At 38.6% G+C, this 13,596-nt stretch overlaps 1 protein-coding gene across 5 annotated transcripts in view; it reads left to right on the top strand.

The window, feature by feature from the left end:
• The window catches only part of UHRF2 (ubiquitin like with PHD and ring finger domains 2), an 84,727-nt gene that overhangs the window by 40,982 nt on the left and 30,149 nt on the right, over nucleotides 1–13,596 (top strand). For all 5 annotated transcript variants that reach the window (XM_071732067.1, XM_071732068.1, XM_071732069.1 and 2 more), the window contains exon 5: nucleotides 8,166–8,275. In XM_071732067.1, the coding sequence (XP_071588168.1) occupies nucleotides 8,166–8,275 (110 nt within the window). The remainder of the gene's footprint in view (nucleotides 1–8,165; nucleotides 8,276–13,596) is intronic.

Here is a 13,596-nt window from a genome sequence, read left to right as displayed (position 1 = left end):
TTTGTGCTGTACTTACATTACTACTGAAATTAGTAGTTGCAGGACACCCAAAACCCCATCCAGACTTACTGTGTCTCAGATAAAAATACTACAGAAAAGCAGTGTTTTGGGGCCTAGGACCATAGGTCTTTCATGACTGTGTGTGCTTACTTTTTGTTCAGAATGGTCTGGTTTATCTCTGAAATTATTTTTAACTAAATTTGTAGGGTATACCTCTGGTTTTGAACATCCTCTATTTTCCTTTTCTCAGAGTATCTTTTGCTTCATGATAAAAGCAGTTATTTGTAATCTGCAGTACAATGACTTGTTTTCTTTGCACTTAATAGCACATTTATTAAATGCCTATTACTGGTGAGTAGTTTCAAGGCAAAATGTTTATTTGTAATGATGTTAAATGTAGCAATTTATTTTAATATTGGAGCTGGCTGACATGATTAAAGCCACTACATTAAATTAGATCAAAGTAGTTCAAATGGTGCTTTGTGTCTTCTCCCTTCTAGATTTCAAGGTAAATGGAGACATCTCCATTTACCAGCATCTCTTACGTTTCTTCAGTCAGCCTTTGAAAGTTTGAGTTTAGCAAGGACTCTTGTCAGTGACAAGGCATATATTTTGTTTATGCCTCTGGAGCTACAGAAGAATATCAGAAAAATCTGATCATTCTGCAGATGTTATTCCTCTTTGACTAAGTGAATATGTAGTGATTGTGAGGTTTTACCCACGAAGCAGTAATGGAAGGTAATAGAAAGGGTCCTGAATTCTCTGTTATATATTTCATCTTAGAGTTCTGCAGATTTTGTGTGAAATTTCCTTCTCCCAGGAAAGGAAGAATTGCTTTGTTTTCAGATAAATCTATTTTTGAACATCCTTATTATGTTTTTCTATGTCGCCTTCCAGATCTGGGGCTTATCTTCCTCATTTGAATACAATTTTGGTTTTGGTTTTGGTTTTTTGATTGGTGTTTTTTTGTGTTGTTTTTTTTTTTTTTTTTTAGGATACATTCCTGTTTATCAACTTTAAAGCTTCTTCTATTCATGTCTGGGCTCTTTTTATTCTCAGAAGCCAATATGATGGTTTTACATGTTTACGTGGTTATTATTATTATAGCTGTACAAATTTTACTTCTAGCTTTTTTTTTGAGCAGGTTTTCCCATCTATTTATATTTCCATTTATTTATATTTAACTTCTCGTTTTTGAAGTTGCACATAATGGAAATCATACATTAATGAAGAATTTCTTTACAGTGGGGGTGGTGTAATGCTGGAGCAGGTAGCCCGTAAAGGTGGTAGGTGCTCCATCCCTGGAAACATTCAAAGTCAGGCTGAACAGGGCTCTGAGCAACCTGATGTAATTGAAAATATCCCTGCTCACTGCAGGGTATGCGGGCTTGATGATCTTTAAAGGTGACTTCCAATCCAAACTGTTCTATGGTTCTGTCATAATATTTGTTTTTATAGCTTTGTAAAGGTACAAGATTTAAACTCGTTACAGAGTAGTAAACTAACAATGAAACAAGCCTTGCCTGTTCTGGATTATTTCAAGAGTTCTTGTGCTTCTGTGGATTTCTATGTAGCTGATCAGGAAAAAAGGAAAAAAAAGTTTCTCCCTCTTTCCTCTTCTCCTTATGACTTAAGTGAAGCTGGTTACCTCCTTCGAAGAAGAGACATCCTTTTGAATCAACACAACCCTTTCAAATCAAGGTAGATTCTGGTAGTCTAAGAAGCCTGCTGTGATTTTTCATGGTGACTGTGTAGAGAGGATGTCTGGAACTTCTTAAGCACTTCTGTGAACTGCTTGTCCTAGCCTCTGCAGCTCGAGAGATGGCACTTTCTGTGATACATATCATTAGGTAACAATCATGCAATTTTTAACAGGAATGACTCATAAAATCAGGAAGAGTATTTTGCATCCCACTTAATTATCCTATTGTGGAAAGAACTTAGGTTTGAAAGGAGGGAGAGAGTGGTGTGTGGAATGAATGACCTGTTTGAACATCAGTGAAGTTTACTGGAAATCAAACTGTTTATCTTTTAAATTCCAGATTAGGTTTTTGATCTTGCCTCACTTGTTATTTTATTCTTAAGGAAAACTCATTAATTAAAGGACATAATGGTCATGAGGATGCAATATTATCAAATAGGCTTTTGAGTAGCATACAGTGCCCTGTTTTACGAAAAAAAAAAAAAAAAAAAGAGCCTGGGATGCAGGACAAACTGCCCAGAAGGTATTGGAACACACTGTCAGCTACTGGGACTGGAGTTGGTGTCCGTAAGGTGTTGTTTCAGCCAGACAGAAGAATATCTTACTGAGACTCGTTCATGAACAGAGCAAGTTCCTTAACCATGCTGTTGTGTTTGTCCTCTCCACCAAGGTCATAAATAAGATACAGTAATTTGCTTTAGCACCTGTGGAATCAAAACCAGAAAGCTGAGAAAGAACTGAAAGAGTACATTTTGAAGGGCTTGTTATTACAGATTAACTTTTTCTTGTTTCGTCTTCCTTCTTTCCCTTCTTTTTCTTTGGACAAAAATTTCCATTTTACAAGCATTCCTTGAATCATTATGACAGCCAGGTTATGCAAAGATTGTAGCTATTTCTCCATGAGCTTTGTTTTCCTGTACACATACTTTTCTTGCTTTAAAGAGGATGAATCTCTAGGAGGTTCCATTATGCAGAGGAAGGCGGAAGAATTACAATTTTAAGATTGCTTACCTGTAAGCAATCTTACAAGGAATAAGTATTTTATCTCTTGATGCTTCCCTCTTCCTGATTCTTGAAGAGAGTGGAAAAATTAATTTATTTCTCCTTTGTGCCATTGCCCTGCACATTGCTGTTTCTTAACTGGCTGTATGGAGAAAGTGATATTTAATTGTTTTGGTTTGTTTTCCCAAAACACAGAGAAAGTAGGCTAGCTGCCTGTAATTAATGTTGAGCCTTTTTGAACTGTGAATATACTGTTCTTTTGTATTGATACTTTAAAATTTGAGTTGCAAAGTCTGCCTCAATAGGGATACCATTATTTCTTAAGCTAAGTGACCCAGTTAAATCTGATTTTCTCAGTCTTGCTGGTGAAATGGTAAAACTTCAGAGGAAAAATCCTCCCAAGGGAAAGGAGCAAGCAAATCCTGTGGATCAAAACCTGATTAGTTGTACAGCTTGTGTTGAGAGGCATTTGGCTTGTAATACTATGAAGCCCATAATTGGGTTCCCATCTGTCTCTGAAAGTCTTGAACCTCAAGTACAGACAAGACCATCTATACCAACAGGCTGGCCAGCCTGATGAGCAGGGATTTGGCTGGTGAAAGGGTTGTTGTGACCCATGATTAAGGGAAGTATTTGACCTACATGGAAAGCAAAAGGTGCAAGGTGGTGGGAACAAGAGGAATCTTGAGACTGGTAAAAGAGGGATACCCATCTCAAACTCATGTATGTCAATAAACACAGCCTGCATACCAAGCAGGGAGAATGATTTCAGCATATAGTTGGAGAACTATAACATTGTTGGTATAGTGACACCATCAGACAGCTCACATGACTGAAGTGAGAGAAAGATGGATGCAAACTCTCAAGAAATTTGGTGTAGGGAGCTCTTCAGTGGGATGACACCAGTCTGGTTGAGAACTTGTGGATGAAGATGGCAGAGGTAAAAAGGGATGCCATAGTATGGTAGTAGTTCACCATACTAGGGTAAAGAAAGGGATAAAGCCTTTAAAAGTCTCTGAATCACAGTCACAGATTTTCATGGAAAACTCAAATTTCCTGACATCTGCTGGCAGGGTGGAACACCAGTAGTCAAAGACACTCTCTGGAGGATGTCAAGGATAACTTCTTAACAAAGATAGGTCAACAGGATGATACACAGCTGGATTTGCTGTTTAATAGCAAAAACTGCTTGGGCATCAGATAATCAGTGGTAGCTTTGGCTCAGCTGACTGAAACAAGTAATAAGATCACAATGGAACTGAGGAAGGAGGGTAGGAGAGCATATACTCTGGATTTAATAGAGCAGACTTCAATTTCGTTCAAGGATATGGGTGATAGGATCCCATAGGAGGCAGGTGTAAAGGCAAAGGAGCTGACAGGTACTTGAGAACAACCTCCTCCAAATATGAAGACAGGTCATCCTGATACTTAAGAAACTAACAGATGTATCAAGAAACTGGCAAGGATGAACAGGAAACTGATGACTCCAGTGCAAAGTCAGTATATAGGAGTTGGAAGCTGGAACTTTGGGTTGGAAGGAGGAATTTTCAGTGTGTATGGATAGTGTTACAAGAACAAAAGCCTTGTAAGAAGACATCTTACAATGTTCTTTACAAGAACCTTGACACTTGTAACGAGACATGAAAGGCAACACAGAGAGCTTTTACCATGGCTTTGGCAGTAGAAGGCTGAATGAGGCAAATGAAAAAGATGATTCAGTATCAACAGACACTGTCTTCATTGCCTTAGTCTTCACTGACAAGGTTTCTCTGGTGGCTGTGACTAGTGAAAGCATTCAAGGAGAATCTTCAGCACTGAATGAGGGCTGAATCAAGGAGTGCTTTCAAGAACTTACCAATGCAACACCATGGGACCAGCTGGGTTGCATCCAAGTATACCAAGGGAATTAGCTGTAGTGATGCCCCTCCCTTTGTACTGCATTTGAAAAGTCATGAAGATCAGGGTGGTCCCTGATGACTGCAGAAGGGCAAATGTCACATCCATCTTCAAAGAAGGCCAATCATCCTTTTTTGTTTGGTTTTTTTTTTTTTTGTTCTTTAGTTTTGTTTTGTTTTGTTTTGTTTTTTGAGGAAAACCATGGGACTTTCCTCTTGGAGGTGATTTAGAATAGCCAAGATGGGATTTTTTTTTTCCCAGGGCAAATAATGCCTTAAAACCTGGTTCCCTTCTTTGGTAAAATGATACAGTTCTGTGGCCAAGACATTATTAGCAACAGATGTCATTTCAGCTTGCAGTAGGTCTCTTGTCTGTCTCCCATAATAACCTCTCTCAATTGTATGTTGTGATCTGGGTGGATGGGCAATCAGATGGGTTTAAGAAAAACAGTGAGGTTGAATGATAAAGCTCTGAGGATAGTGGTTAATGAGTTGTGAAGTACCTGGAGAGTGCTAACAAGCAGCAAACAACTGCCAGGGTCAGTCCGGGGACCTGCACAGTTAACATCTTAAGTGGCAGCATAACAGTGGCAATGAAGTGCACTCATAACAGTGGCAATGAAGTGCACTTGCCAAGTTTTCAGAGACACCAAATTGATGGAAATTCAAGGTTAGTAATGCCAATCAGCAGGACCTGAATAGCCAGGAGGAACTGGCTGATGGGAGCCTTGTTAAATTCAGTTTTCATACAAGCAGAGTTTTCTTCCTTCCATCTGGGAAGGCAGAGCGCTGCCTGGGAAGTAGCTTTCATGAGAAGGGCCTCTGTGTCTTGGTAGACAGCAAGCTGAACATGAGTCAGCAGAATGTGATGAAGGCTAACAGTGTTCAGGCTTGAATGAATGAAAAGGATTATAACCAGAAGACTGAGGAAAGTAATTTATTCGCCTTGGCTAATCACTAATTGCTCTGCAGCAAGAATGCCAGATACCACTCATGGCCAAACACCAGAACTCTGCCACTTCTGATTGTAAAAGAGCTTATTCTCTAGTCCATACCCCTGGAGTAATGTCCTGAGCAGACTCTACATCGTTTGAGTCTTTTCATCCTGCAAACACGTACAGGAGGTGGGCTGAGCTTAGGCTGTGATGCCCCGTGGTGCTGTGATGTGATGCCAGGCACAGCTCCTGCCCCCTTTGCTTTTCCATCGCTGTGGGTCTCCAGGCACCTCTTTTGCCGGGCTCTCTACCGGCATTCGCCCAAGCAGATGTTAACATCTGCATCCCGGAGTCCGTGGGTGCCGGTGTAGCATCGCCGCAGCGCAGCCACCGGACCGAGCTGCAGCGGGGTACCGGCGGGTCGCGCCCCCTGCTGGCTGCAGCACCATGGACAGGGCCGGGCCGGGCGCCAGGAGGTGGGGTTACAAATAATTATATCCTGATAGGCACATTTACATCAGATTATGATGTTATCGATTCGTTAGGTCTTCAACCCGTCCTGGGAAACAGAGTTTTAGTTTTTAATTTTCCGGGGTTTTTTTGATTGGTTTTTTTTTTAATCTTTGTGCTCTCTACGTAATGAAATCTCTGCATAGTTGAAAAGTTGTTGTTATAACAGCTTGAATAATGAAGTTGAATTAAAAGCACAGTTAATACTCTCCCAGTGAGTTTGTATTTTCATGATAAACCAAATAGGTGTGGAATGTTTTGAAAAGAATCTTGTGAGTATTGTCTGTTTTTCTGCTGCATACACTACAAAATAAAATAACCTTCATGTAATTCAGTGCAATTTAGCAGTATTTGATGAAATTAACAATGAAATAAGTTGTCTTGATGTTGGGAGATTGCAAGTGACCTTTAAAACAAGCCTGTTTAACACCACATCGACATTCATGTTTGGTGAGGGTTGTGGTTGTGATATAGCTGGTTTTTAACCTTTGTTTCATTGTCTGTAGACAGCACGTGTTTTTAGATTGCAGCCTCAGTTATAGTTGATTTTTAATTGTAAAGCAACAAGTACTGACTTTCACACTGCGATATTCTATATCAGACTGAGATTTATTCTTCTTTTTTAGTATGCATGCCATTACATCTATTTGCAAAATATTCTTTTGGCTGATAATGACTTCAAGTGAATATATTGAAGTGAACATCACAGCATAGCTCTGGTTTTCAAGGTTAGATTTCTGTAGAGATTATTTGTTACAAAAGAATTTATATTACATAGCTTAATGTATTTGCAACTTAGTATTTTTATCATAAAAGGGGATAAACAATTGCTCATGAGCTTCGTTCAGGAATGTAGTGTTTCTTGTTTCAAAGGCAAAGAAAAGTGGTTTTAAACCATGTTTAATGGTTTAAATGTTTTAATGGTTTAAATGGTTTAAACCATGCTTAATGGTTTAAATGGTTAAAAAAACATAAAAAAAACATGTCCTTACTTTTAAAAGTGTATCTTGAGTAGGTCAGGATACAAGTTCACGTAGCTGCTAAATGTGAAAGCATAAAATGTAAAGATGCAATGAAATATTGATAGGTAGACATGAACTCTACTGGCTCAGTTGCTTCTAAGGGGATGATAGCCAGCATTTTGAAGGGTAATAGGGAAAAAATTGTTTGCATATTTCTGAAGAAGTTACCCAACTGTTGTTTGGTGGTGTGTGAAGAAAAAAAAAAAGAGAGAGAGAAAAGAGCTGTTGTCTGAAAGTTTTGCAGAAGCAGAATAGAGGCTGATCGTAAATGGGATGTCAGCAAAGCAGTGCCCACAAAGGCAAGAACTGCTATGAAGTGATGACCCCTATGGTGCAAACGTTTTAAATAGATTATTGCAATCTGAAATAAATTATTTTCCTGGCTAGGAACACAAATTGTTTTGTATGTGATAGATATATTGACATGGATCTTTTACCTTCCGTTGAAATATCTCAGATCTTTGAAATTTACTGGTATTGGCAGTTTGTGCATGTGATTAACAATGTGGAATGTTTTCCCTCTGAGAACTCTTAAGAAAGAAAAAGGGTCAAAATAAATACAGATGCCAAAGTGGAGTTGTTGGAACTCTTAAAAGACAATTATAGTGAATATGCTATCAGAGTCCTCTCCATACTAGTTCCATGAACACTTAAGCACTGCTGTTGGCTCAGGGCCACCAAAAACTGTTTTATTGCCTGTGTTTTTTCCACTGGCTTAGGTTTTTTTTTTCCTGCCTTAGTTAAGTCAGGAAGTCCAAGAACTGGAGTCAGCACAAGGGAGCAGACACAGACATAGAGTGGAGAGCAGCAAATCCCAGACTGAAGCCTGATGTTCTTGGACATGTTCTGTTACTGCAGTTAACCTTATTTAATATCAACCTAGTATCTTGCGTTCCTATCTGTTTTAAGCAAATGTTTTGGTTTTCTTAGAATTTACAGCACTGAACTGAAATTTGTTTGTGAATTGGACTAAAGTATCCTATCAGTGATGAAATAAAGAAGCTGTCTAGCTTTATTCCCTTGTTTAGGTTTCATGAAGTACAGAATCTAAGTCCAAGGAACTAAGTTGAATGTATTTTTTATTCTTTTTGTTTTTCAGAGGCCCAGAAGACACAATAAATGATTGTAAAATCCTGTTTATAGAAGAAATGTACAAGATTGAAAAGCCAGGAGCTTATCCATTGACATTTGGGGATGGAGATTTCAAAAGTATGCTTTTTGAAATTATTTAAATAGAAGTACAAATTAAGTGGTGTTTCTTTAAAAAATTTGAAAGATCAGCATGCAGAGGTAGTAATAATTGCTATGTGTGTTCAGGAAACTAATCATGTAGAATCGGTTTTAGATTTCTGTTCTGAAAGTATATTTACTTGGTGGCTCTTTTACTTGGCTTTCATAAACTGTTATCATCTTAGTGCTATCAGTCATAAGCAGGGGGAAAGGGGAACAGCTGATGACATGCTAAATGAACTGTACAGAATGAGTTAATATTCTTGGTTAAGTTTCTGGGCAAGTGTCCAGGTCACCAAAACTGCTGTTGCAATAGTGTGATTCACTGTAACCCTGTTATGATGGCAGAGTTAGGAAGAAAAAAAAAAAGTCCTAAGTCCTAAGTTTGAAAATATATAAAGTTAGGAGTGATAAGTATTTGTGGCAGCAGCACTGTGAGATTTGGCTGTGACTCTTTTAATAGGTATTAGATATTATTAGAGTCCTGACTCCAAGGCGGTTTTTCAGAACCTTTGTATGTAGCTCCACATGCACTAGAACTGGTCTCCTTGCTGTTTTCCATCACTAAAAAATCTCTTTTTCAGAGGAGCAGATACCATCTAATGTGGTATTTTTAAAAGACAAAATGTTAATTTCTTTAGAGTAACTTCTCACAAGTAATTTTCATTATTTGTAATTTACTTCCCTCAGATTACTCAAAGAAACCAAAACAAACCATCTATTCTGTTTATTTTTTACTGGTCATATCAAAGAGTTTTTGCAATATCTTAAAAGATGTTTTTATTAAAAATATGTTAGTATGAAAAATGAAAAAATCTTCAGATACTGTTTTGCGTTACTGTGTTTACTTTGCAATTATAATTGTTTATGAAACTTTTTAAAGGGTTTATAGAATTACTACAGTTCATTTAATTCTTCCCTGCAGCTACTGTGTAGTGAATTAATTATTTTAATTATATGGGTGATGAGGAAATGAATGATTATTATATTGCTACAGTGCCTCCACAATCGCGTGCAGTAGCACTGTTTACTCTGACATGAGTACTTATCCTGGAATCGTTTAGGTTGGAAAATACCCTTAAAATCATAGAGTCTAACCCTAAACATAACACTGACAAACTCACCACTGAAATGTGTCCCTAAGAACCACATCTAGATGTCTTCTAAATACAGCCGGGTTGGTGACTCATCCACTTCCTTGGGCAACTTATTGAAGTGTTTGGTAACATTTTTGGTGAAGAAATTTTTCCCAATATCCAATCTAAACCTTCCTTGGCACAACCTGGGGCTATTTTATCATTTTCTGTCATTTGTTACTTAGGAGAAGAGACCCACACCTACCTCACTACAACCTCCTTTCAGGTAGCTGTAGGTAAGGTCTCCCCTCAGCCTGCTCTTCTCCAGACCAAACAACCCCGATCCCCTCAGCCACTCCCCATAAAACTTGTGCTCTAGACCCTTCACCAACTTCTTTGCCCTTATTTTGGACTTGCTTCAGCACCTCAGTCCTCGCAATGAGGGGCCCAAAAACTGAACACAGTATTCAAGGTGCAGCCTCACCACTCTGTACTTCCTATGTCAATCACCGCCTTTACTGTTTCAAAGTCAAAATCTTTATTATCACTTCCAGTTCTTTCCCTCCTGTTTTGTCAGCTATTTCCATATTTATAACCTCTTTGCTTAAACTACTCATGTGTTGCCACCTGTGTGTGGAATTATATCTCTGTGTATGTTTTGTTTCATTCTGTTCTTTGTCCCATTTTTGTCATATATTTAATTTATAGTATTTTACATACATATTTGTTAAAAAATCTTAATCCAGAAATGGAACACAAGTGTAATTTTTAAAAAATGTAACCCTGAAACCTTAATCTTTAGCCTTTTCCTCTTGGTTCTGAGCTGCTCTTTCACCTAAGGCCAACTTTCTCACCACACTGCCATTTTCATTTCTGTTCATGAGATTCTGATTTTTTGGTCAGGTGTCTTGCCTTTGTTCACTTATGCACAGTGCACACCAGTTGAGCTCTCTACTGTAAGCAGGATACAGAGGTAACTCTGGACTGTACTTAAATCCCTACTTATGTATTATATATATATTTTTAATTTAAAATCTTTATATGCATACAGCTATAAACACACAGCTGCCTTATCTTATATGCTATGGAAAGCTACAGATTTTTGTTACCGTGACAGATAAAATTCAAAGAATTGTCCCTAAGTACTTATGAGATTGTAGTAAGCACAGGCAGAAAATGCACTGACTGTGGTTTTGTCTGTACTAAGCTACCATCCATGTCCTTTCGATGCTAAGTTTGGAAATATACTTCATCAGATAAACAATGTGGGCTACCTCTGCAGAAAAATTGTTATTCTTTGACACTGGCTATATGCTAGTTAGGTTTTATTATGTAAATTTGAGAAAAATATTTATGACATACCAATATATACTTACCAGTTACAGTTAAAAATAAGGTACTTATTTTCAAATTATTTAATGGAAATCTAAATTCTGCAGTCCTGGAAAAAGGAAGGGCTAAACTTACTAGAAAATTATACCGGAAAATTAGAAAACTGAGAAGAGACATATTTTTAAGTATGTTTCAAATACTGATATAGAGAATGAAAATAAGATCTAGATATCAACAAACATTATTTCTATCAAAATCCAAGTGCATGAGGTGATTCTTCCCACAAAAGAAGAGAATATTAAATTATACAGGCAAGTCGACTCTGCAGTGTTGATAAAGGTGAACAGACCTGTCTTCATATGACCAAGAGTGCAAATAAAACAAATACATTTGACTTATGATATGGGTAAAGCAGAACTATGAAAAATTAATGTAATGAAATGACTATAGTATGTATAGTTCAAGAAAATTGGAGACTCCAGCTATTCTTCAACTAAAATATGTAAACCTTTTTATTTTTTCCCTCTTCCAAAAAAAGAAAGACTTTATATTAATCTTTGACTTAAGAAATTTCTTTTGTAATTTGAAAAATTAAATTACACAGGTTTAAACAAGCTGTGGTGGTAAGAGAGAACCAGAAATTACAGTTTCTTTTTGCCTGTTATTTTTTGGGTGAGGTAAACTAGTGAGTTTCTTTTTTTAAAAGTGGATACAAGTTACCTAGGATTTCTTCAGTCTAACTTGACTTGAATTGGTGTTAGCCCCTTGTACAGACTGTGAGTTTTGCCTGTCTGTGCTGGAAGATCCACAGATTTGTTCACCAGTTACACTTTCTCCTTTCTCTTTGGGAGAGAAATCTTGAACTGGAAGATTACTTGAATTTTGAGAGTCAGCATATAAGTCTTTCAGGCTAGACTTTGGTCAAAGCAGTATACTGGGAGATTTTGGCTCTCTTTTTAAGTTTATCTGACCCTTCCCCTTGAAGCTTTATGAAATAATCACTGCTGGTTGCTCTACGCATTTGTTTCTTGTGTTTTCCAGTCAGTACATCTCATTAGATCTATCTGTAGCTGGCAATTTCCCCTCTTCAGTGATTCTTCATTAATATTTTTCAGTTTTTTATCTTTTTTCTCTCAAGAAAAAAATTCAACTTGCAATGGTCTAGCACTTCTTATGATAGAATGCTTTGAGTTGTGAGTTTGGTTCTTCAGAGATCACCTAGTCCAAGCCCCATATCCCATGGACAGGGTCATATCTCACCAAATCAGATTGCTCAAAGTCCCATCCAACTTGGCCTTGAACACTTCCAAGGAGGGGGATTCCACAACTTCTCTGGGCAACCTGGTTTAGTGTCTCACCACCCTCATAATAAAAAAATTTCTTCTTTGTATCCAATCTAAAGCTACCATCTTTCAATTTAAAAATGTTACTCCTTGTCTTGTAAATACGGGCCCTGGCAAAATGTCTTTCTTATAAACTCCTTTTAAGTATTGAAAGGCCACAACAAGGTCTCCCTAGAGCCTTCTTGTCTCCAGCCTGAACAAGCACAGCTCTCTCAGCCTTTCTTCATAGGAGAGGTGCTCCAGCTCTCTGATCATTTTCATATCTCTCCTTTCAACCTGCTCTGCAGGTCCATGTCTTTTTTGTTTTTCAGGACTCCAGAACTGGACACAGTACTTCACATAGTGTCTCATGAAGACTGGATTAAAGGGGAAGAATCCCTTCTCTTGACCTGCTGGCCATGCTTCTTTTCATGCAGCCCAGGATGTGGTAGACTTTCTGGGCTGCAAGTGCACGTTTCTGCCTCACATCCGATTTTTTGTCCATCAGTATCCCCAAGTCCTTTTCTACAGGGCTGCTCTCCATCCCTTCATCTGTACTGACATTAGGTGTTGCTCCAAGCCAGGCACAGGACCTTGCACTTGGCTTTGTGGAACTTCATGAGGTCCACATGAACCCACTTCTCAAGCCTGTCAGGGCCTTTCTGGGTGACATCCCTTCCCACTGGTGTGTCAATTGCACCCTCCCAGTTTTGTCATCCATGGAGCTGTTGGGGGTGCACTCAATTCAGCTGTCTGCATCACTGATGAAGGTATTGAATAGAACTGACCCTTGAGGGACACCACCCTTTCCTGGGTTTGACTTGGACACTGGGCCATTGGATGTGGCCACACATTTCCCTATCCATCTAGTTGTTCATTCATCAAATCCATACTCCAGTGGGAGTGTTTTGAGGGACCAAATCAAAGGCCTTGCAGAAGTCCAGGTCAATGACATCCATACTTCTTCCCTTGTCTGATGCACTGAGTACTATAGAAGGCCACTAGATCAGTCAGGCAGGATTTGCCCTTGATGCGGCTAAGTTGTCTGTCTTTATTCACCTCTCTGTCTTCCATTTGCTTTGATGTGACTTCCAGGAGTCTCAGTCTATGGTTGTACTGGGCAATGAGGTGAGGCTGACGGGTTGGCAATTCCCAGTGTCCCCCTTTTTACTCTTTTTCAAAAAGAGTGCAATATTCCTTTTCCTCCAGTCACTGGGGACTTTCCCTGACTGCCATGTCTTCTCAGATATGATGCAGAGTGGCTTGGCAACTACCTCAGCCAGTACTGTCAGGGCACTGGGATTCATCTTATTGGGTCCCACAGACTTGTGTGTGTTCAGGTTCATCACATGGTCTTGAACCTGATCGTCCCTTAGAGTGGGAGGGACTTCATTGCCCCAGTCCCTGCCTTGAGGTTCAGGGACTTGAGAGATGTGGTAAGAGCTATTACCAGTGAAAACTGAGGGAAAAAACTTACGGAGCACCTCAGCCTTCTCCGTAATGGTTGTCACTAATTGTGTCTCATTTTTCTGGGAAGGGATTGTATATTGACTTTAATTTTCTTTTTCTG

Source organism: Heliangelus exortis, chromosome Z (assembly GCF_036169615.1).
Source record: "Heliangelus exortis chromosome Z, bHelExo1.hap1, whole genome shotgun sequence".
Lineage (NCBI taxonomy): Eukaryota > Metazoa > Chordata > Aves > Apodiformes > Trochilidae > Heliangelus > Heliangelus exortis.
Note: the sequence above shows the minus strand (reverse complement) of the source record. Positions and strands in the feature narration are given on the sequence as shown.